Source organism: Bos indicus, chromosome 25 (assembly GCF_029378745.1).
Source record: "Bos indicus isolate NIAB-ARS_2022 breed Sahiwal x Tharparkar chromosome 25, NIAB-ARS_B.indTharparkar_mat_pri_1.0, whole genome shotgun sequence".
Classification (NCBI taxonomy): Eukaryota; Metazoa; Chordata; class Mammalia; order Artiodactyla; family Bovidae; genus Bos; species Bos indicus.
This window is the reverse complement of record NC_091784.1, coordinates 30,251,098-30,276,668: the sequence shown is the minus strand read 5'-3', so window position 1 is coordinate 30,276,668 and position 25,571 is coordinate 30,251,098. Positions and strand designations below refer to the sequence as shown.

The following is a 25,571-nucleotide window of genomic DNA, read 5'->3' as shown; positions in this document are numbered from 1 at the left end:
GCTTTTTAATACGCTGTCTAGGTTTGTCATAGCTTTGCTATTCAGCTGCAAAGAACAGAAACACACCCCATTTAAGTCAAGGAGGACAGATCACAAAGACACAAGGGGCTCTCACATCACCCAGGGGCAGAGTGCGGAGCCACACCAGTCAGCAGGTGGGCAGCCCAGGACTCCAGGCTGCCCTGCACTCCCTGGTCTCACCCCTCCGAGGGGCATCTGCCTCCCTCTGCTCAGCCATCCGTGTGCACAGGGACCATCAGAACTGCCCCCAAATGGCAGCCTGAGCCCTACAGATGGCTGAGACCCTCTAGTTCTAACTCCTGGCACTGTCTCAATTCCAAGTTTCAGAAAAGCATAATTTGATTGACCCTTTTGGGATCCATGCTCAGTCCTGGTTCAGTTAGCTGAGACAGGGGCTGGACTTCATATGCTTTTCCAGGAGAGGGGCCAGGTGCTTCTCCGAGAGGGGCCAAGAGCTGCAGGGAATGCTTGACAGTGAAGTGGTTGCTGTTCTGGGGTAGCTAGTGCCCCGAAAGAGGGTGATATCCTGTGTCCATAGGCATGATTGGTGTGAGATTGCTGGGAAAACATGGAGGGCGAAGGAGCACTATTATTGAGCTCCTACTGTCTCTGCACTGGTCTCACTGCATGTCTTTTCACAGCGATGCTCTGCATAGACTTAACTGGGAGCCAGAGGTTCCATTCACCTCACACAAGTTCAGTTTTCCATGGCAGCATCTGCATTCATCAAACTTGGTCCCTTCAACTCTCAACACTGGTATTTCCATTGACCCCACTGCTGCTGCACCACATGGGTACCAAGAAGTATCCCGTGGTGTCAGAAATCTGGACATTAAACTCAAGCTCGAGATCTGAAGGAGCAGATAAAGATCTATTGTTGAGATCTATAGTTCAGTTCAGGAGAATCCCACCTAACAGCTTCCTAGCAGCCCCAGTGGACTTTCATGGGGCTTCCCATATGAGACGTCTCTATCGCCTAGGAAAGCATCTCACCAGCATTTCTGGCCTTTGGCAGACTGGGGTTTTGCTGGCTCTTTCACAAAGCCATTTCTGGGGAGTGCAGTGAGGCAGAAAGACTAAAATGAAGGGCTTTGAGAGGCGGATGGTCCTGACCTCTGCTCTGTGATTCATGCTGGGTCGCTAGTTCTCCACGGGCTTCAGCAGGAGAGGTCTTTCCTCTTTCACACAACCTGGGGGTTTTTAAATGAGACAGTGTGTGAAATGTGCTTTGCGCTCATGCTGGAGACAGTAATCACTCAATAAATGGCAGCCATAATAATAGTAATAATAATAACCTAGTTGCTTGAATGCAGGATGTTTCTCTATCCCCTACAGCACCAGTAAAATGCCTTAAAGGAGGCTGCTTCTGTTTCTACTTCCTCTTCCCACTCCTCACCCTCCTTTTCCTGTCCCTCTTCCTTTCCCCCTCCTCCCCCTACTCTTCCTCACCCTCCTTCTCCTTCTTCAGGTGAGATATAATTAGATAACATAGTGCAGGTTTAAAGTATATAACATGTTGTTTTGATCTCTATACTGCAACAAGGTAACCACCATAGCATTAGCTAATGCCTCTGTTCAGTTGCTAAGTCACGTCCAACTCTTTGTGACCCTGTGGTCTGCAGCACGCCAGGCTTCCCTGTCCTTTACTGTCTCCCAGAGTTTGCTCAAACTCATGTCCATTGAATCAGTGCTGCTATCTAACCATCTTATCCTCTACTGCCTCCTTCTCCTCTTGCCCTCAGTCTTGCCCAGCATCAGGGTCTTTTCCAGTGAATTGGCTCTTCACATCAAGTGGCCAAAGTATTGGAGCTTCAGCTTCAGCGTCAGTCCTTCCAATGAATATTCCAATGAATACGATTTCCTTTAAGATTAACTAGCTTGATCTTCTTGCCATCCAAGGGAGTCTCAAGAGTCTTCTCTAGAACCACAATTCAAAAACATCAATTCTTCGGTGCTCAGCCATCTTTATGTTGCAGCTCTCTAACAGGGCCTTCTTTATGGTCCACCTCTCTAACAGGTCACGTACTTATCATTTCTTTTTTTTTTTATGGTGAGAATACTTAATATCTACTCTTAGCAACTTTGAGTATATAGTACAATATTCTTAATAATAATTACAATGCTGTGCATGAGAGCCCTGGAACTTGTTTATCTTCTCACTGCAAGTGTAGACCCTTTGACCAGTATCCCCCAATTCCTCCACCTTGCCTCCAGCCCCTGGTAACCACCAGTCCACTCTCTGAGTAGATTCTATGAGTTTGACTTTTTTAGATTCCACATATAAGCAAGATCTACAGTATTTGTCTGACTTATTCCACTCAGCATAATGCCCTCAAGGTCCAGAAGTGTTGTGGCAAATTGGAGAAAAGGATTTCCTTTTCTCATGGCAGAGTAATATTCCATTTTCTATGTATCATGTGACTATCGCTTCTCTCTCTCTCTCCTGCAGGACACCAGCCATGATCGGCTGCTCGTTTGTGGTCAACAGGAAGTTCTTTGGTGAAATCGGTCTTCTGGACCCTGGGATGGATGTGTATGGAGGAGAAAATATCGAACTTGGAATCAAGGTCTGTGACATGGTGTCCTTTCTTCTTGGTCTATTCATGTTTGTGAGCAGTACTACCTGGTCATTTTTGATGTGTGTTTAAAGCTTCCTTAGCTGGGTGAATTACAGAATGGCTCACCCCACTTCTGTTCCTAAAGATGTTCCAGCAGGATTGGTACCCCACCCCCTCCCCAGACAGAAGAAACCTGGGCTTTACCCACTTCAAGAAGTTGAACAATTTGGCCATGCCTGGGTGATCCAATCTAGACCTTAGCTAGAGAATGTGGTTCCTGCACCCATCCAGTTTCATTCTCTCCTTAAATCTTTCTGAAAATTAAATCATCTCCTTAAATTAGAATTTCCAGCCTACATATTTGGACAGTTCGTGTACATAGAAGAACCATAAGATGCCAGAGGAGAGAAGGATCCTGTTTTGTGGGACTCTCCTATTTCTTAGAAAGGTTTCTAAGGAGGCTGTTGGGGAAGAGGAAGAAGATGCAGAAGGGGTTCTTGCTGGCCCCACGTTCAGATCAGCTCCATTGCTTCAGCTGGGTTTTGTTTAAAATTCTGTTTGAAAAATGAATTTCACTGTAAAAAAAAAAAAGTTGGGCATATTGATGCATTCCAACCTCTTCATGTTAGAGTTAAGATAAATGGATCTCAGTGAAGGTTTGGGTGAGGGGAATCCTTTAGGACCTGGTCACCACTTAACTGGTGTGTCTTCCTGCGTACCACAAAGAGGGGGCTCCAGAGGGTGCCCATTTAGGGTCACTGGGTCCCCACTGGCCCCTGTCCTGAGATTTTGCATACCTGGGAAGGAAGCTTGTTGGAAATGACTCGGACACAATTATAAGGTTTAAGTTTATTGAATTTCTTCCTTTTTCCGCTGCTGGAATCTCCTTTTTGTGCTGCCAGGCAGGTACCCAGCACGGAATCCCTACCCACAATCAAAGCCTGTTCTCCATGTCAGATTTCACTCGTTATCCCTAATTGCTCAGAACCTTTAAGATACCCTGCCAGCCCCTCATCTACACTTACACCCCCCTCCCTTCATGGAATGAAAGACTTCGTGTTCTTATGATGTAATGAGCGTCCAAGATGCAGGAGCAAAGGGGATGGTGGGGACCTTCCCTGAACCCTCAAGTCACTCCCTTTTGGAAACTGCAGACTCTTCTGTATTTTCAGTTCTGGGCTGGGTTCTTTCCTAAGTGGAATTTACATAGGATTTCTTTGAAAGCCCATCAATGAAAAATCCCATGGATATGTGATCACAACTAGTGTACTCGGCGCTTAATCCATTTGGAATTTAATTGATGGAAAAGATCTGGACCCAGAATGTTGAACTTGGCCTCTAACTTCGGTTTCTACCCTGGTCCCATCTCCTCATTCCGCTCTCATCCCTTCCTTAGCTCTCATCTGCTTCTAGCATGCCAGGGAATTGACTTTTTTATTATGTATATTGTATTTCTCTAACTTTACTAGCCAGATTGCAAGCTTTACGGGGCACAGAGCTTCATGGTGCTCACCTTTGCATCCCAGGCACATAGAACCGTGCTTCACACATGGCTCAATAGGTATCTGTTAGATTGATGACTGGGCACCTAAAGGGACCCAGCATGCGTAGTAGTGAGACTTTGTGGAGACAAGCCCCTTGATTAAATGGAAGATGATAACTTATCCAGGTACTTCCTTATGAAAGGAAGGAGCTGAAGGAAGCCCTGCATTGAGATGGTTAAGCTTTTTTAAAATGTTTCAGAATTTTATGATAGTTTATAAAATCATAAACTATTTTTATGTTTCTTTATTTATATAATGTTTATTTATAATGTGTTTATTTATATATAATGTTTATAAATTAAAATCTATGATAATTTGGTAAATTGTTGATTCTAAAAATTTTTAATATCTTATTAAGAGGGATTTGAATGTCTCTGTAATAATGTGAGAAGGACGCCTATGGAGGGTAAGATGACACCAGCAGAGGGGAGACAGGATGATGGATGGAGCAGTGTCCTCACGGGGGCAGGGGCACAGGTGGAGGGGTTATGGGGACAGGAGGGACCCCCAGATTTGATTGCCACGGCAGGCTGTGGTCTGTGGAAAACAGAGGTGGAAACATCAGGACCGACTGCTAAGGCGCTCAGATGTTGGTCTCCCCACGCGTAAAAGTATTTTCTGTGCATCGACCTGGACCCCGCAAAGGTCTGGGTGTGAGGCTCTGCCAGGCTCCGTGGTGGTGGCGGTGATGACAGACCTGCGTGGCTGCCCTAACCCTGCAGGAGGGGCGGGGCTTGTCAGTTTCTCCCTGCGGCAGCACCACCCGGTACAGCACCGCCCCTGGCCATCAGCTGAGGGCGCCCGTGAGTCCCGCGCCGCACCTCCGAGGGACAGGCTGGAGTGATGGGTTCCAGAGCCTGCTCCCTGGCTTGTCTCCTACTGGTCTTCTCAGCACCTGGCTGCTCTCCGGACCTCTTTGTGAAGGCGTCGGATGGAGGCGCCTGCATCCTCCAGTCGTGTGCAATCACCAGTCTCTTATCCGAGGCACCTCCAGCATCCACGCTGGAGATTTGGGAATGATTTATGCTTTTATTTCCCATAGCCTCACAGTCCCCGAGCTTTTTGGCACCAGGGACCGGTTTTGTGGAAGGGAGTCTTTACACGGATGGTGTTCCGGGTGGTGGCTCAGGTGGTAATGCAAGCAATGCATTCCTACTCAATCGCTTCAGTTGTGTCTGACCCTTGGCAGCCCTACTGATCGTAGCCCACCAGGCTCCTGCAGCCATGGGATTCTCCAGGCAAGAATACTGGAGTGGGTAGCCATTTCCTCCTCTAGGGGATCTTCCCTTCCCAGGGATTGAGCCTGGGTCTCCTGTATTGCAAGTAGATCTTTACCATTTGAGCCACCAGGGAAGCCCTCACCTTAACCAACTTCCTGGCACATTCAAGCCCCCCTTCCCTTGAAAAATACATTATTATGAAAGCCATCCCTGCTGCCTGAGAAAAATCAGAGCTTTATGTAACATATACACTCATATATACATATATAAAATTGTATAAAGTATACACAGATACATTTATACAGATTAACCTATAATAACCTGCAGGAAATAAAGTCATTTGCTTTAGCTATGCAGGGGAATTTTAATTTGAGAACACTTACCTTTTCTTTGTGATTTCTTTGACTAAGAAATAGGTCCATCAGTGATCAAACTATTCTCTGACATTTTTCATTACCTTTTAATTCCATCCTCAGTAATTAAAGAATAGGATGAATTGAAAGCCTTGCTGTGGTTCAGGGGAGGTGGGGGGGCAGGGGAAACAACAGGGTTTACTCCAGGGCTATTGCTTGGATGAAAGGCAAGCTTGCCCATGACCAAAGCCCATCTCTCCACTGCAAAATCAATGCAGTGGAGAGATGGGGGAAAACATGCTTTCTAGGGCTGAGAAAATAAATGAGATCAGAAATTGAAAGGTTTCATCGTGTTCTGAGTAACATTAATCAGCAATTATTAACAATGTATATTATGGTAATATGTCTAAATGGTAAGAGGAAAAAAATTCAAGGAAAAAAGACCAAATAGATTACTTTTAAGTGGTGTCAGATGGCTTCAGGTTTCTCCAGTATATCCGTCTTCTTGGGGATGAAAAGGCACTGTCTTATTCTGAACCCTCATATAAAAGAACGACTGACACACACCACTGCTGAATCCTGCCTCCCGGAATCTGAAAGGAAGGCAACAGAAAGATGCGGTCAGATCCTCCAGCCATCAGAAAAAGTCTTAGCTTGTCAGGAATCTCAAGGACTGAATAAAAGGCAGAATTCCTGTGTGTGCACATTGTTGTTGAAAATATTTTTGAGACCAGCGACCCATGATGGAGGTGAAGTCAGCAAGAGGGTGGTGGGTGAGAGAGGGGGACACAGGCATGATAACCTTCTTACCTGGCCCAGCCCGGCCCCCAGGACCCTCCTCTTGGTGCAGCTTTTGCAGGAGGCTCCACAGCAGTTCCAGGTAAAGGATTCAGACTCATGTCATGGTAAATGACCCTTGGAAGGGAATGGCTACCCACTCCAGTATTCTTACCTGGAGAATTCCATGGACAGAGGAGCCTGGCGGGCTACAGTCCATGAGGTTGCAGAGAGTCAGACACAACTGAGCAACTAACACACACACACAGAGTGAATGATGGACAATGGGTGTGTATATTTTATTTTACACCAGGTGAGAATGATGTTCTTAAAATGCAGAGTTTGAGCTTGGTGCCACAACTGCTGGTGGCATAGTTCATGGTACCCCCAGACCCACATTGTTCTGAAGAGTTGGGATGCCATTCTTAAGACTCCGGTGGGCCCAAGGTTGGCATCTATGCCATCTTGCCCAGCCCAGTGCACTTGAGCTGAAGATGCTGAAGACCTGCAGGCCAGCCCACAGACTCAGGCTCTGTGAGTCCCCATGCCAACTGGAATACCTTCAGCAGTAGACTTGATAATCAGGGGGCAGACAGTATAAACAGTCCTGATTGGACACTGAAAGTTCAAGTATCATGAGTACCAGTGTCTGAGAGTGAAGATGAATATCTCAGCTCAAGTAGAAAACATGAAAGGGTTCTGACCAGCCCTGTTGATTGATGCTCTGATCCCCACCCCAGCCACTCCTCTGTCCACGGGCTTTGAGACTTATCATCCAGCATCCATTTTAACCATGGAAGATTCTCCCTGCCCGCTCTGAGACCCCTGACATCAGAATCCCCCATGTCCAGAAGCCTCCTGTGACCTTTGTCTTCCATTGGGATCTCTTGGGCTTAAGTCCGCTCTATCTATTGGATGTTGTGGTTGGATAATGGTCACTCCTGGAAGCAGACCACCAGTTCAGTCCCATTTGCCTTATCCTTAGACTGCATGAGTCTTTGGTCCTCCTTTATCTGCTGTTGATGGTCATCTCTGACTATGGGAATATCTTCACAATGTAAGGTTAGAGTATACCTGTGATAAAACTCAGAGCAAAAGTCCTTGGTTTTGTTTAGATAGAATCAACTTCGGGTTTCACAGACTAGTCTTTAATCTGGATCCATATATTAATATTTCAGGTGACCAGCAGTTCAACTGAATGCTTTTGGATATAATAGGGAGGCATGTTGAGAGCCCTCTCCGCTCTAACAGACACTGAACTAAGGAGACCACAATAGACAAACATGGCTTCTATCTCCATAAAATTTATGGTCAGGCAGAAAAATCATTCATTTAGCAAACAATTACCAATGTAATAGGTGTAAAAAGATAAGGTGAGAGAAAAATAAGAAGATAGCAAAGGAATATAACCTACTCTAGGCACTTGGGAAGCTCCTCCTTAAGGAAATGAGGTTGAAGACTTGAAAAATGTGTTGAATTTAGATAGGTCAAGAAAGTGTGGGAGTGGAGTGTAGGAATAAGAATATTCCAGGCAGTTTTAGTTATATGAGATGATTAAGTTCTAGAGATTTATTGTATAGCATAGTACCTGTAGTTAATAGTGCATCATGTCCTTAAAATTTTGCCGAGGGTAGATTTTATGTTGTGTTCTTTTCACAAAATGTTTATTTATTTATTGAGGTATAATTGACCTACATCACTGTGTACATTTAAGGTGTACAGTAATAATAAAGAATGCAGGAGGAAATGTTTGAGAGTGATATGTATGTTGATAGCATAGATTGTGGTGATATTCCCAGGTGGCCCAGTGGTGAAGAACCCACCTGGCAGTGCAAGAGACTCAAGAGATGCAGGTTTGATCCCTGGGTCGGGAAGATCCCCTGGAGGAAGGCATGGCAATCCACTCCAGTTCTGTTGCCTGGAGAATCCCCATGGACAGAGGAGCCTGGTGGGCTACAGTCCGTGGGGTAGCAAAGAGTCATGACTGAGCACACACGCACGGTGACGAGATGGTTTCCCAGGATTATGCTTATCTCCAAATTCATCAAATAGTTTACATTAAATATGTACAGCTTTTCAATATCAATCATGCCTCAATAAAATGGTTTTTAAAAGAAAAAAATATGTTCCAGGCAGAGAGAAAAGCATTTGCAGAGGTTTGGCATTCTGAGAGGAAATGTATTCTGGAAACTGTGAGGTATTCCAGGTGGCTGGAGAAGGTAAATGTTAGGGAAAACTTATTAGATGCAGCGGCAGCAATCTTGAGTGGCATCTAGGTTATGCAAAATCTTTAAACAGGTATTTGGCTTTTTCTTAAGGACCACTGTGAATATTTTGAAAGGAATAAAAGGAGACATATGTGATAAAGAAAAAGACATCTGTGTGTGTATGGTGTGTGTCTATATATAGTCCTGTGTTGAACTTATAACCAAGATCCTTTGGAAGCATTTAAGGTGAGTGTGGCTATCAGACTTTTTTTATATAAGAAAGATCATTATTGCCATGAAAAGATCTCGAATGCCATGTTGAGAATGGATGATAGAACTGAATGGACTCAGAGGAGAGCCAGTAGGAGAGCCTAAACTGTGGTTGGGGCAGCGGGAGAGAAATGGACAAATTCAGAAAGCAGAAGAGACAGGATCTGAGGGTTGAGTGTATAGAGGGGATGAAAGTGAGCCGGGGGCAAGGCGGACTCCCGAGTTACTGGCTTGAACAATTGGGAGATGCTGGTGCTCTTCTAGGAGATGAGAGGTCTGAATGAAGGCACAAGACGATGCTTTCTGTGTGAGAGGGGTCCCGACACCATCCAGTTCATCCAGTAGGCAGTTGGGTGTGTGGAAATTAAACAAAGGAGAGAGGACAAGGCGTGAGTTAGATTTGGGCATCTTCTGTACATAGAGTATATTTGAATTTGCAAGAAGGAAGGGGTTGCCTAGAGAAAGAAGGAGAGGGGATAAGACAGAAATCCAGGAGACAAAAACCACCTTTAGGGCATGGAAAGAGTAGTTGGAGAAACAGCTAAGAAGAAGAAGAAGCCCAGAGCAGGCATGGAGAGGAAGGGGTGGATCCAGGTACCATTCAGGGGCCTAATGAACAAGGACCTGGTGATGACTCAGCATGAGGAATGAATGGGAGGAGAGAGTGGTATACCTCCCAGGTCTGAGCAACCAGATAGATTCACTTAGAAAACACTGGCAGAGAAGAAGGTGTGTCGGTGAAAATTCGAGGAATTCCATTTTAGAAATGTTGAGTCCTCTGTGACTTGGCCACAAGATGTTGAAAGAACATAGGAGTAAGGTGGGGTTCCAACCGAGAGCGGGAGTTGGAACAGGGTTCTAGGACAAATGTGGCGTGTTCACCATCCCATCCCGGGGTCTACTGGACCTAAGCGGGGCTTAGGATTTGGGCTGACTTAACAGCGGTAGGACATGGTGATTCCTTTTGTAATATGAGCCCATGGCTTACAGCAAACAGTAGCCATAGGTGCTATTCCTAAAGAATTGAAGAGTTAGGAAAATAGTGTTTGTTTGTTTGTTTTTAATTGAGGACTCATCTCTTTTTTTCTGAAATATTTTGGGGAAAAGATCTTAGTTTTTTAAGATGTTTAGAACTTTAGAATCTCTGCTCCATACTCCAATTTTGTGCAAGGATGTGAGTTTCCAGATGCTCGTCCAATCCGCCTGCCTTTGCCTGTTTGTATGGCACCTCCCAACAGGAGATGGCGAAGCCACCACTGGAGCCAGAGCTCGTGAGCCACCTACCTGTAAAGACTTAAAATCTGCAGTGACGTGTGGTTCTTCCAGCCTTCACTGCTCCATGACATATACTTCACAGTACAGAATGGTGCTTTGTAGGAAAGAGCAGGAGAAGGTTCATTTAAACAGAGACTGCTGGCATGAGACAGCAGGACCATTTTGCTATCTTTATTGAAATGTATTGCCATCCTTTTAAGTCATAAAAATAGACATATAGATATAGATATCTAGAAAGCTGAAAAAACACACATATACATGAATACACACACACAGACACACACACACACACACACACACACGCTCCAAAAGAAACCTTCCCTGAGAGATCTTACAAAAGACAACCAGCAACGTGATGTCAGTTGTAGAATAAAATGGTTTCCATCGAGTTTCTAAAATTCTTCAATTTTAGAATTGTGTACAGGCTGGGAATTCCACCCCCAGTGGGTGAGGGGTTTAGATAATATTGTCTCTTGCTATTTTTTCCCCCACAAAACAAATTGGAGAATGAAGAATTGTCATTACATTTTATGTTAGTTTCCTTTATTTTAATTCAACATTTTATTATGGAAAATTTGAAACATAACAAAAATAGAACAGTCTAATGAATCCGAATGTACAAATGATTCAGCTTCAACAAATATCAACATTTTGCTGTGTGTTTTTCAGCTACTGCCTCTCAGCTTTCAAAAAGCAAATCCCCAGACATTGAATTGTTCTGCCTATAAAAATTTTAGAGTGCATTGCTAACATAGAAGGACTTTTTTAAAGCATAGGCTCAAAATAAATTTACTATGGTAAAATTCATTACCCAGTTCATGTTTCTTAAAAGTATTTCTCAAAATTCTGTGCGATTTTTCTCAACAATATCATTGATGACTTGTTCAAGCAAGATTCCAAACGAGGTCTACAGATTGCATTAGATTGATATCCCTGTTTTTATTTTTTTAATTTTTTTATTTTTAATTGCAGTATAGTTGTTTACAATATTGAGCAAGTTTCATGTGTATAGCAACGTGATTCAGCTATGTATATTTTCAGGCTCTTTTCCGTTATAAGTTATTGTAAAATATTGAATAGTGTTCCCTTTTGTTGTTTAGTTGCTAAGTCATGTTCAACTCTTTTTGTGAGCACAGGGTGGGTAGCCCACCTGGCTCCTCTGTCCACGGAATTTTCTAGGCAAGAATACTGAAGTGGGTTGCCATTTCCTTTTCCAGGGGAATCTTCCCAGGTACTGAACCCACAACAATGAATCCTTCATTGCAGGCAGATTCTTTTCCACTGAGCCACCTGGGAAGCCCATGCTACACAGTAAATCCTTGTTGATTATGGTTTTTATATAGAGATGTGTGTCTGTTAATCCCATACTCCTAATTTATCCCCCCCGACCCATATGCCTCTTAAGTATCTTTTAATCTGTACCATTTTCCCTTACTTTTATTATTCTCATGTCATTCATTTACTGAAGATACGAAACCATTTGTCAGGTAAAAGTTTGCACTCTCTGGACTTGGTAGATGATCCTACTTAATGTCTTTAACGTGTTCCTCTCTTCTCCATTTTGTCTAAACTGTATTAGATCTGGAAGGTTGATTAGACTCGGTTTCCTTCATCCACCCCTTCCTTCTTTCCCGAAAGAACACTTCAGGTGATTCTGTAAACTTCCTATCACATTACATCAGGAGATACATACAACCTGGTTGTCTGGATTTTAGTGATGTTAAGATTCAACAGTGGGTCCATGTGTTTTCAGCCTGATTCATCCGTTATAAAATTCCCCGTCATCCTTTCACCTAATGATTTCAGCAGCCACTGACAATCCTTGCCCAGATCCATTATTTCATTAAGGCTTACAAATGGTGATTTTAAAATTTTACATTCATCCTGCGTTTATAAAACATAATGCTGTTACTAAAAAAGAATTTACCCTCATCACCTATTTGGATACTCCCAAATATAGTTCAAATAGGAAAGGCAGAATAAATGCTTGATTTTTTCCTTTTATTTAAACAGTTTTAGAATAATAAGTTGATGACATAGCAGCCTCCAAAGGTGACCAATGAATGGGCTTTTCTCCAGTAGAATTATTTTTTTAAAATAGATATCTTATGTTTCTAAATCCATTACAGTCATTACTCATTTTTTGCTCATTTTGTTTTTATTAAAGCCTTACTTAATACAGTAAAATGCACAGATTTTCAGTCTTCAGTCAAATGGGCTTCACAGTTATGTACATCTCAGTAATCGCCTCCCAAAGTGTGATATTGAAGATTTCCTTTGCCTGTGAAAGTCCCCTGTTGTCGTTTTCCTGTCTTTTCTCTCTATTTCCCTATATCACCCACTTTAGGCAACCGTTTTCTGATTTTCATCGCCATAGGTTAGTTGTGTCTGTTCTAGAACTTCTCATAAATGGAATCATGCCTTATACACTCTGATCCTCAGCGTTGTTGTTTAGTCTCTCAGTCGTGTACAACTCTTCTGTGACCCCATGGACTAGCCCACCAGGCTTTTCTGGCCATGGGGTTTCCCAGGCAAGAATACTGGAGTAGGTTGCCATTTCCTTCTCCAGGGACTGTTCCCAACCCAGGGATCGAACCTGGGTCTTCTGCTTTACAGGAAGATTCTTCACTGCTGAGCCACTGCGGAAGTCCTTAATCTTCCAGCTAATGAATGTTTATGATATTCCTCCCTGTTGTCATATCTATATCAGAAATTCATTCCTTTTTATTGCCGAGAATTACAGCAATGTATGGGCTTCCCTGGTAGCTTAGTTGTTAAACAATCTGCCTGCAATGCAGGAGACTGGGGTTCGATCCCTGAGTTGGGCAGATCCCCTGGAGAAGGAAATGGCAATTCACTCCAGTATTCTTGCCTGGAAAATCCCATGGATGGAGGAGCCTGGAGGACCATAGTCCATGGGGTCACAAGAATCAGGCACAACTTAGCGACTAAACCACCACCACTCCATTGTGTAAAAATATGATCATTTGTTTATTCATTTTTCCTGCTGAAGGATTGTTGGGTTCTTACCAATTTAGGACTGTTATGAAAAACATGTTTTTTTTGGACATATGTTTGGATTCTGTTGGGTAAGTACATAAGAACCGAATACTTAGAATATGGGAAATATGTATGTTTAACTTGTAAGAAATGGTCGAACAAGTGTCTAAAGTGTTTGGGTCATTCTCCGTTTTCACCAGTTATTGTGTGAGAGTTCCAGGTGTCCACATTTTGCCAGTATTTGTTTTAACGAATCCATTAGGTTTGAATTGGTACCTCAGTGTTTTCGTTTGCAGTTCCTTCATAGCTGATGACACTGGACACTTTCTCTTGTGCCTAAGAATAATTTTCACAACATCTTTTGCCCATTTTAACACATTGTTTAATTTTGTTTTATTGCTCATTTATACAGATCCATTATGTGTTCTGATTATGATCACTTTTTCAGAAATATAGTGTATATATGTGTGTGTGTAAGTATATGTAAGCCAATTTGTGGCTTATCTATTCATTTTCCACTTCTTCTGGAAGCTTTATGGCTTTAGCTTTTACATTTATGTCTATGATACATAAAGCAATGGAGAAAACAAAAGAGAATATCTTGGGGAGTATGCAGTACTTTTTAGACTGGATACGAAAGTATTAACAATTTTTAAGCAAAGTGCTAGTTTGGATTTAATCAAAATTTAAAATTTCAGCTCATTTAAAAAGATACCAGCAAGCCACACACTGAGAAAAATATTTACAGTGGCTATATCTGACAAAGGAATCTTATCCAGACTAAATATAATGACACCTAAAAGTTAAGACTAAAAAAATGGCAAAACATCTGAAGAGCACTTCACAGAGCTTCCTAGCTTTCTGGCCCAGGAAGTTTCAGCTTTGTCCTATATATTTCATGTCCCAAACCTGGAATCAGCCATCACTCTAAGGACCCCTGGTTCCCCCTCGTGGGAGATTAGAGACCAAAGTCTTGTCAGTGAAGGTGCTCATTACTTCTAAGACTTTTCAGAAAAGCTGGCTAACACTGACCTTTTTAGAAAGAAAAATGTAAGTCATTCTTTCATACTAGTATTTCCAATTTAAATTTATGATTATAGAAGTTTTACTTCTTTGATTTTATGCTTATCTTTCACTGAAAGCTTTATTCTAATTGACAGAATAAGTCTGATTCTTATTGACATAATTTCTTATTTGCTTTATCCCACTATGTATGTTATATATGTATATATAGTGTATGTTCTCTGTATGTATATAGATATATATGATTTCAGTATAAGAATGCCAGCTAACAAGTTGACTGAATAAAATTCAGTATTTCTTTGTATTTTGTTTTGTCCTTAGGATATATTTCCACAGTCACGTGTGGTCAACGCTCTGTTTTAAAGGTGTTTGGAATCATTTTTCTGTGTAATTATGCAACTTCCTTGATGTAGGATGTTAGCGCTAAATTTCAATGAACAACAAAGTTCACTTTTTTTCTATTTTACCGAGGTTACAGGTCAGGTAACTGATTTGACCTAAAGTTTTGGCTATTTTTTAAGACTTTTTTAATGAGCAGTTTTATGTTTGCAGCAGAATTGACAGCAGAGTAGAGAGATTTCCCCACACATGCGCAGCTTGTCCCACTGTAACATCCCTGGCCAGAGTGCTGCATTTATTACCAGAGATGAATCTACACAGACCTGCACTAATCACCCAAAGTCCCTGGTTTACATTATGCTTCACTCTTAGTGTTGTGCGTTTTGTGGATTTGGACGGTGACAGGGATCAATCATTGCAGTGTCGTACAGATGTTTCACTGCCCTAAAATTTTACTGGGCTCCCCTTATTCACACTCCCCACCCCCACTCGCTGACAACCCCTGATCTTTTTATTGTGTCTGTAATTTTGCTTTTTCCAAAATGTCTAGTTGTAATTTTACAGTATGTAGCCTTTCCAGATTGGCTTCCTTCACATAGTAATTTGCATTTGAAGTCCCCCCATGTCTTTTCAAGAATTGATTGCTGTCTTTTTTAGTGCTGAATAATATTCCATCCTTTGGATGTACCGCAGTTTATTTATTCATCTATTCATCTTGGTTGCTTCAACGATTTGAAAATTATGACTAAAACTGCTATAAACATCTGTGCGAAATCGGTAGCATTGTATATTCATGGCAGTGTATATCAAGCACTCTGCTTCTAGGCTTATTTCTACCCAGCACCCTCTCTGGCTTTTGGTTCTGTGATACCCAGAAGCCCATACTGCCAGAGAAGCTGCGAGTCTGTGCTGCTGCTACACATGGACTCATTTGGTGTGTAAATCGTCCCGGTTCACCTTCACTGAGGCTGAGCTTGTGTATCTGATTCACTGTGGGCTCTGGGATTATTCCTGTTGCTAGAGCTTTGGGGAAAAAAAATCCAACAACTGCTAAACCTGAAAAAATACTCCCTCTACCTCGTCCCCCACAAAAAAAGGGAAAAAAAAAGCATCTTATTGATTGTCAAAGCTAAATTAAATGCTTCCACACCAAAGCTAAGCCAGAGAGGAGAAATTGCCCAGATAGAGATAAAGACAGGGCCCCCCAAATTCTGAAAGTGGGCAGAGAATGTCAAGAAACAGCTACACCATTATCAACAAGTAAAGGGACACCAGAGAGAAGAGAAGGGAGGTGGTGGTGAGCAGAAACCACAGGCTGGACCTTCTCTATCACCTTCACTGTTGCAGGACTTTTTTGCACCACAGTCTGTACTCGGTGCTTAAGATGAAATTTGGGCCTTTCCCACACATGCATTTATTTTAATGTATGTATGTCTGTTGATTTATTTGGCTTCCTCGGGTCTTGTTTGTGATACACAGGATATTCGTTCCATCATGCAGATCTTTCATTGCGGCACACGGACTCTCTAGTTGTGGTGTGCGGGAGCAGTAGTTGTGATGTGCAGGCTTAATTGCCCTGCAACATGTGGGATCTTAGTTCCCTAACGTCAAACCCATGTCCCCTGCATTGTAAGGTGGATTCTTAACCATTGGACCACCAGGTGAGTCCCCACAAATGCATTCAAATGGGATAAACATTTCAAGCTAATATCTGCTGTCAGTTGGCACTAAGTTTGTGGCAGAAAACTGCTCATAGGCGCTTTACAAACATTAGATTCTTCAGTCTTCATGAGAATCGTGTAAATTAGTCATTATTGATCCCATTTTACAGATGATACCGGGATTGTTAGAAGGCAGGTAATTTGTCCAAGATCTTACAGCTGATAAACAGGGGAGCCAGAAGTCAAAGCCAATCTGTCTGACTCTACAGCTCTCTGAGGTTTTCACTCACCTATTGCTTAGAATATTTATTCATCCCAGGTGCTGCATCCCTCTACCCTTAGGATGGAGGTGACAACACTGGCGATTATGTAATGATGTCATCATATAGTAGATGCTCAAGGTGTTGGCTGTATATAATACATATCATAAAGCACTTCCATTTGCAGAAGATACAATGCTCATGATTCCCGTGTAGACACGCAAATAGATCCCATGCCCATTCATCTCTATCGTGTAATACACTGCTTCGTATATAGAGAACTGTAGTTATGCAATAAACACAAATGTGTTTGAAACAGCATGAAATTGGATTTCCTCATCCATAAATTGTGTTATATTTATGTCTAAGTTATAGCTGAAGGAACAGACCCACGATGTTGGTATTTTTATAAATGGTGTCTAATGTATTTCTATTAAGGGGAGATATATTTGCTGTGCTGAAATGTATTATCATAATAGCCAAACCATTTACTCTACCACTGGAAAATAGTGTGGTATTCTGTCTGGAATTTCACTTGCCTGCTCCCAGACTGCCAGATCTCTTGTAAATTATCGTAGGCGTCTGTGAGTTATTTTATAGGAAGCATCCATCTATTTTTACAACTCTGGAAACTCTGTCACTCTCATTCATCTCCCTGGGAATAAAGCAATAATTTGATTCCCTATAAATGTGAACCTGAATTTACACCGTCCTCTCCAGGTGCGACTGTAGTGACATGGTGATTTATAGCTCTGGGTTTCTGGGGCAGGGGACAGGATGGTAGTAGCATCCTTGCTCTGTGTGCTTGTTTCCATTTTCCACTATTTTTACACAAAAGGGGTTGGGAATTAGCTTGTCCCGATTCTATTTAGGGCACAGTTGTTTTGTTCCCTGGACCCTGTGGGCTTGGTGGAATGCCATGCCACAAAGAGCAGCCACCAAGGTCCCGAGCCATTCCATTCAGCCCTAGATCTAGTAGTTGGCTGGAGGTCTGCACACATGAGCCTTGGGCATGGTGATGTGCTCAGTCTTCAGGAAAACTGCCATTGCAAAATTGTCAGGGCTTCCACAGGAAAAGAGTTGACTGTCTAGGGGAATCTCAGATATTTGCTGTCAGATGGATAGCCCATTGGACAAACCCTGGTTACCCATCTTTGATGTCCCATCTTTTGGCCCATTTGAAGGAGAGCTTGCCTGGGGAATGTCAGTGTTTTATCCCCTCTTCCCTCACTGGGATGCCAAGGTGGGAGATGTCCCTAGCTGCCTGGGATCCTTTGAGACCAAGGCTGTCTAGGCTTGGAAATCTGATGCTTCCAGAACCAGGGACATGGGCAGTGGGAAGAGAGCTTGAATAATCACTAGAATGAAGAAGTAGGAGCATGAGGAGGAACAGGGGCTTGAGTGTGTAGCCAGAGAAAATTGGAGAGCCAGGAAGACCAGAGGGAGAAATGATGGACCAGGCATGAAATGCGGGAAGAAATCCCAGAAGAGTTCCTGAGACAGGTGGGTTCTGGTGCCCTGAGCTGGCTCCCCCATGCATTCTGAAGCATGATGCTTGGGTGGGATGGCTGCACTTAAAGGTCATTGCAATAGGCAACCCTTCACTCAGCTGCAGTACCCGCTGAGACCTGGATTCAAGCAGGAAAGCAGCTCTGGCATCTCTTTATCATGTTCTGAGTCTGAAAGGTTTGTGCTGGGTCATGTGTGCATGATCAGTCGCTCAGTCATGTCCCTTTTGCAACCCCATGAACTGTAGCCGGCCAGGCTCCTCTCTCCATGGAATTTTTCAGACAAGAATACTGAAGCAAGTTGCCATTTCCAGGGGATCTTCCCAACCCAGGGCTCAAACCCCCACCTCCTGCACTTCTTGCTTTGGCAGAAGATTCTTTACCACTGTGCCACCTGGGAAGCCCTTGGGCTGGGGGCTTTCCCTAATTGGAACCATTTGTCCTTAAAGGTCATCTCCTGTGATAAATATTGTACACCAGGCCATCTCAGCAAGGAACCTCTTTGTTTATGCTAATGGCCATTATTTTTGTGGAAGCTCATTTAATACTGTTCGTTTGGAAATATGCTGGATGGATTTGCTGATGGTGACCCTCAGCTTTGAAGCTACCATCTACATGTGTGCAAAATGCTTTGTATGGGCACATCTTCCAATGACAGCCATGCGTAGCCACTGTCTGCTTCACAGAGCATGAAACAGTACTCTGTTTGACTATTTCATAATTAATTCCCTCCCCTTTGGAAAGTCTAAAAGGGAAATATATTGTGCATTTGACAACGCCATACATTTTAAAGTACTCAGGCTTAGAAATACATCTGTGTGTTTCCTCTATGTGACAAAAATGAAAAGAATTAAAAACCTCAGATATTTTTCAAAACTTGCATTTAGTGTCTTTTTAACCTTTTGGAAGAGACACATTCAAATTCCATTCCTCCTACTTGAACAACCATGTAGGAAATTACAAAGGTCCATTCTATTGATGCAAAAGAGGCCAAAAGAATGTGTAGATTTCAGTGAAAGGCTATTATTTTCTTTTTAAAATGGTTTTACCTCCACTGATGCTCACACCAAGTTCTCCTTTATTTATTTATTTTTTATTACCCAGAAAATCAGCCAGTCCTTTGGGCTTGGAATGGTTATAGCAAATTTGGAGCTCTTTTTGAGAAAATTATCAAAGAAAAATTAGCCCAGAGGCAAGATGCTCAGGATGCTTTAAAAACTGGCAGCTATGAAAAACTCTAGTAAAACTGTTAAGATAGGAAGAAATCTATACCCAGGCAGGAAATTGAAAGGCCCAGCTTCCTGAGATCCAGATGATGGAAGAGCTGGATGGCCTTGAGGGAGTTATTTGATATTCCAGTTCTAGTTGCATGGAAAATAGCCCCCAAGTGAGTGACTTAAGTAATAACCATCATTTCATTATCCCTCTTGTGAGTGAAGAATTCGGACAGGGCAGTGTGTTATGAGATGAATTGTGGCCCCCTCCAAGGGATGTTGAAGTCCTAATTTCCTGTACCTGAAATTGTGACCTTATTTGGAAATAAGGTCTCTGCAAATGTAATCAAGATAACCTGAGGTCATTAGGACTGGCTCTAGTCCGGTATGACCATTTTTTGGATAAGAAAGGAAGGACTTTCCTAGTGGTACAGTGGATGGGAATCTGCCCACCAATGCAGGGGACACGGGTTCAATCCCTGGTCTGGGAAGATTCCACATGCCATGGAGTAAATGATCCCTGGGCCACAACTGCTGAGGCCACGCTCTTGAGCTTGCGAGCCACAGCTACTGAAGCCTCCAAGCCTGGAGCCCATGCTCTGCCACAAGAAGCCACCGCAATGAGAAGGCCACACACCACAATGAAGAGAAGCCCCCATTCGCCACAACTAGAGAAAGCCAGCACACAGCAAGGAAATCCCAGCGCAACCAAAAATAAAATAAATAAATAAGTTATTTTTTAAAAAAGAAGACGACACAGACACAATGAGAACACGTTAGGACAACAGCAGCAGAGATTGGAGCTATGCAGCTACAAGCCAAGGAATGCTAAAGAACACAGAGAACTGAATTGATGGCTCAGATGGTTAAGAATCCACCTGCAAATCAGGAGAACTGAATTCTATCCCTGAGTTGGGAAGATTCTCTGAAGAAGGAAATGGCCGCCCCCTCCAGTAATCTTGCCTGGAAAATCCCATGGACAGAGGAGCCTGGCGGATTACAGTTCATGGGATTGCAGAGTTGGGCGTGACTGAGTGACTGAGCATGCACCCCCACCCCAGCTTGGGTGGATTAGACATCTGCCATCCAAGGGAAAGAGACTGGAACAGCCTCTGTAGTCTCTCCTCCCTCCCTTCCCCTGTGGGCTCTGCCGTCTCCTTTGTGTGGTGTCCCTTCTGCCACATCTGATCCTTGCACCCTTGGTCTGGTCTTCCAGCCTAGAAGGAGTGGCATTTAGTCTAATAGGCATTTCTGGAGTCCTGTGTGCAAGACAGTGAGCTGAGCGTTGCATCAGGCCCTGTGCTGGCAGAGAGGAAAGGCTGGGAGTCTCATTGGCAGTGGAGGTGTGGTCTTGGCCAGTCTCTCAAGGAGCCTTGAGTTCACGTGCTGTGCTGTCACTGCATCACTCCATGCCGTCTTAAGAAAGGCCCTTCTGCCTACAAGAGCAGCTCCAAAACCAGCCACAGCCCGGCTGAATTTTCAACCTAGAAGATTTCTTCTGCTGGCGGTGAGGCTCCTAGAGGTCTCAAGCGTCAGGGTTTCTCACCTGGACACTGTTGACCTGTGGGGCTAGGTAATTCCTTGGCTAGGGGTGGGGATGGGGTGTCCTATGTATTATAGGCATCCCTGGCCTCTACCCACCCCCGCAAGAAGCCAGCAATGCCCACTCCTCGCCCACCAAAAATGTCTTCCAAAGTTGCCGGATGTCCCTGGGGAGAGGGAAAGGGAATAAAGTTGGCCTTGGTGGAGAACCACTGATGGAGATCATGCCTTCTCCCTGGGGCAGTGTGGCCCCTGCAGTAACACTGGTTCTTTTCTTTTTTAATGTTTATTTATTCTTTATTTATTTGGCCATGCCGAGTCTTAGTTGCGGCACATGGGTTATTTTAGTTGTGGCTGGTGGGATCTAGTTTCCCAACCAAGGATCGAACCTGGGTCCCCTGCACTGGGAGCTCAGAGTCCAGAGTCTTAACCACTGAACCACCAGGGAAGTAACGCTGATTCTTGAAGGGGGCAGATCTTAACTATTACAATGGTTTGTAATGCTTCAAAGGGCCACAGTAGGTGTACAAACAGCACATCCATGGTACTCAGAGAGGAAGATTAGCAAAGGGGGGCGGGAAAGGAGTGATAATGAAAAACAAGATTGAGAAGTACTGATTTCGACCAAAGGGGAGCCAGTTTTTCTGGAGGCTCTAGGAAGGGAATTTGGAGATTGAAATAGGGAACCAGCGGTCACAGTGGGCACAGGGGACCACTCATCACCACAACAACTAACTCAAGTCACTGACCACATGCCAGGCATTGGGCCAGCTGGTTTCAGGCACACAAGCAATGCCATGCACAATAAGCGCTCTTATTTATTTCCCACATTACAGCTGGGAAGCGGAGGCACATGCAGAGTAACAGTGAACGCTGAATGTCCAGAGGCCATGCCCTTGACTTCAGTGGGTCAGAGCCAATTAGGTGAGAAGGCGTTGCCCCTGGGAGTGTAATTCGGGATCAAGAGAGCAGGGAAACTCTGGGACACGATGGAGACAGAGTTGGGAACAGGGGAGAGGAAGGCTTGACTATGGGATGTGAATCAGAAAAAAACTGAAAATTGAGAGCTTAGGAGGGAGGGAGGGAGCTGAGGACCCACAGCATGGAATGAGTCAACCTCAGAGTTCAGTGCGATCCTTCACTTGACCTTCTCGGGTGCCTTTTGCACCCCAGCAGCTATAGAGCTGGGTTGAAGCAAGCTTGGCCAAGCTAGCTGCAAACAAATTCTTTCCCAGGCAAGGCTGGCCTTGGCCTGGCCTTTCACACCTGCTAAGTAAATCAGGCTGCCTCCTGACTTCCCCCTGGGCCTGTCTCAGCTGATGTCTTTCTTCTCCCAAGCTCAAGATCTTGTAGGGAAGGAATTCTGTGAGCATCCCTCATTTTTTTTTTTTTAATGTAGAGTTTTCACACCCAAGCTATATTATCTGCAAAGAGAAATAATACTATATCATGCCATTTGGGGGACAAATAGGGCTTCCCTGGTGGCTCAGATGGCAAAGAGTCCGCCTGCAATGCAAGAGACCCAGATTCGATCCCTGGGTCAGGAATATCCCCTGGAGAAGGGAATGGCTACACACTCCAGTAATCTTGCTGGCGGGCTACAGCCCATGGGGTCACAAAGAGTCGGATGTGACTGAGCAACTAAACACAGAGGGGCACAACTATTACTGCCTCTCAGACTCCAAACTTGAGCTATTTCTGTTCGTTCAGAGCACCCATTGCTGGGGAGGCAGCTCCCAGCGCCCCCACCCCAGCACCCACCGCCCCCTGAAACAGATCAACCCTTCTTTGTTCACCAGTGGTGACCTGGGAAGATGGCAAAAGCTGCATCTTTGATGTTTCAACTTTGAAAAAGTTGCTTTAATGTAGAGTAATTAGAGCATTTCAAACTAGGAATGGAGTAATGGTAACTGACTCTGTGTTGCTCTCTCCTAGATGGTTCTTGCACACAGATTAGCATATGGCTCCTCTCTCTCCCTCTCTGTCTCTCTAGCTGTTTGAAGGGTCCAGAGTGCTTACAGACACGTTCCAAGGGAGATACCCCATCAGATCACGTTCAGGCTCAGGTTCAGTGTACGGGTCTTTGGGGAGGGACCTAAAAGTTCATATGTCAGCCTGTACTTGAATTCCTCTGGTGACAAGGTGCTCAACACCTGACACCTCTCCTATTGCCAGACTCATCAGACCACTGATACTGGTGCTACAAATGGCTCACGTTTCAGAATGCTGACCAGAAGCCAGGTACCACGCTAAGTGCTCATCGCTTTATTTAATGCTTAGATCTGCCCAGTGAGCTCCTAGTATCACCATTGTATAGACAGGAAAGCAAATGGAGAAGCAAGACATCAGACTCAGGCAGAATGAACCATCGTGCAATATTGCTTTATAGTTTATTTCACGGTAGCTTTAATGCAGTGTCTCCCTGTGGGTCTTGTTTGGGGCATGGTTCTACCCACTGGAGCTCTGCCGTGTAAGTTCAGTTCCTCTTCTAACAAAATTCCTTCAGATAGAAGACCCCAATGGCGTGCTCTCCCCCACCCCCTGCCCCACCACTCCCCTCTTCAGTAGGATAAACATACCCAGTTCTTCTCTGGTTCTGATCTCATGTTTTGAATCTCCTACCATCCAGGACCTTCTCCTCTTGTATTGCCCAGAAAAAGTGCTGTTCTCTCAAGATTTTCATTTGCAGCATGTGGGAGCTAGTTCCCCCACTGGGCATCAAACCTAGGCCCCCTGCTTTGGAAATGCAGAGTCTTAGCCTTTGGACCACCACGGAAGCCCCTGTTGCCCAGAAAAAAACCTGACTCTTCATATACGGCCAAAATCTGGGTGGGGGGCAAGGAATATATCCTTTTCCTTATTCTCGAAGTTATGGGTTAGGCTTTAGATTACGTCTTACTGTGGATACTGAGTGGATAAACCCACCTGTTTTCTCACTGAAAAACAAATGTTTGGGGGAATTTCCTTCAGAGCTAATCACCAAAGCTACATTGAGAAGATCTGAGTCAGGGATACCTAGAAAGCTGTCCGTATTCTTCACCCTCAGACTTGACCAATCTTCATCACTGGGTTTTTTGGTCTCACTGGGTCTTTGTTGCTTCTCGAGTTTTCTCTCCTTGCAGTGAGCAGGGGCTACACTTTGTTGTGGTGTATGGGCTTGTCACTGCAGTGGCTTCTCTTGTGGAGCACAGGCTCTAGGGACACAGGCTTTAGTAGTTGTGGTGCACGGGCTTAGTTGCTCTGCGGCACATGGAATCTTCCCAGAGCAGGGATCGAACCAGCGTCCCCTGCGTTGGCAGGCAGATTCTTATCCGCTGCACCACCAGAGAAGTCCCTAACACTGTATTTAAACTTAAGGGAAAAAAAATAAAAAAAATAAACTTAAGGAAGACTTGCTTTTGAGCCAACATGCCGTTTATTCATTCATTCAATATTTAGAAAGCAGTTGTGCACCTAGTAGGTTTCAAGCAGAGCCCTGAGTTTGAGGGTATACTGTAAGGAAGTTATAGGTCTTATTCCCAAAGAAGAAAAGAAAGAAATCCATACATAGAAGAAAGTGTGATAAGCCCCATTTTGCAGATGTGCCAGGACCCCTTGGGATTACAGAAGAGGATTCCAGGGTTGGGAGGTCCGGAATCACATCTGGCTACACCGTAAAAGACACGTGGGGGTAATTTTCTTCTCCAGGAGAAGAAAAAGGCATGATCAGAGAGAAGAGAAATTCATTTAGCCTAAGGGATGCTCTCCAAGATCAAGGGAGGCAGGTTAATAAAAATTGTATTGGTAGAGGCTTACCAATTTGAATATTTATGGACTGCAACTAAGAGTGTGCATTCTTTCAGACACTGCTCACCTCATTCTGAATCCGTCACCGTTTGTGGCTGGTGTGTTCCGATGGCCAACATTTAACATGAAGAGAGTAAGAGACTCACGGCTCATGGCAGTGTTATCTTTTTGTGAAAATGTCCTTTCTCTGTCCACTGGAGGGATGTTCTGTTTTTATTGATCTTTTGTACCATCTGATCTTATCTCACAGCAGAGATGGTACGTCTCAATTTTCGTAGAGTATGTAAAGGCTCTTACTTGTGGCATCTCGGTGTCCTGATCACAGTGTCTCATCACTCAGTTGGCCTGATTACCCATCTTTCTCACCCTCTGCTTTTCTGATACATCAGTGGTCATGTAATTGGCAAATATTTCTTAGATTCTTGGTTTTGCTGAATTTCCGTCAAGTTTTAGCCATTGTTAACTTTCATTCATGCTCACACATATGCCCACATGTACACACACAGACACACACACACGAATCCTGTTTTGATTTATCTTGCTCAAAATCTTGGATTATAAGTCTCTACAACACGTGAGATAGACTGATATATTCAAGAAGACACAGGCAATATTAATGGAGCCTATGATGAATCTGAAAAGAGGGACAGTGTCAGGGAGAGACAAAGCTAAACCCTATTTGGTGGTCAGAAATAAATGACCCATTTCTCCCCAACTGGAGGTCTTGTTAAAATACAAGTTGATATGACCCAAAATGGTGATGTGGTGAGAAGCCCATTAAAAATACTTCTAAGAGTGCCTAAGAAATAAAAGAGTTTTATCATCAGTTCAGTGGACTCAAGAAAGTATGTGGACAAAGAAAAAAAAAATCTAAAGCCTATGAAATCGTTTTGTAACACAAAAGAATAAAAGCTTACAGGCACATCTAAATGATTTCTTACTTGAAAAGGTAGGAAACCATTATTACAAATTCTCAATGAGACCGAGGGGGGGCTTTATATCTGCTAATCATA

General features: G+C 43.7%; 1 protein-coding gene across 1 annotated transcript in view; it reads left to right on the top strand.

Annotated features, from left to right (window-relative positions):
- Positions 1 to 25,571, top strand: part of GALNT17 (polypeptide N-acetylgalactosaminyltransferase 17) — a 429,186-nt gene that overhangs the window by 339,539 nt on the left and 64,076 nt on the right. The window contains exon 6 of the mRNA XM_019988316.2: positions 2,471 to 2,588. Coding sequence (XP_019843875.1) covers positions 2,471 to 2,588 — 118 coding nt within the window. The remainder of the gene's footprint in view (positions 1 to 2,470; positions 2,589 to 25,571) is intronic.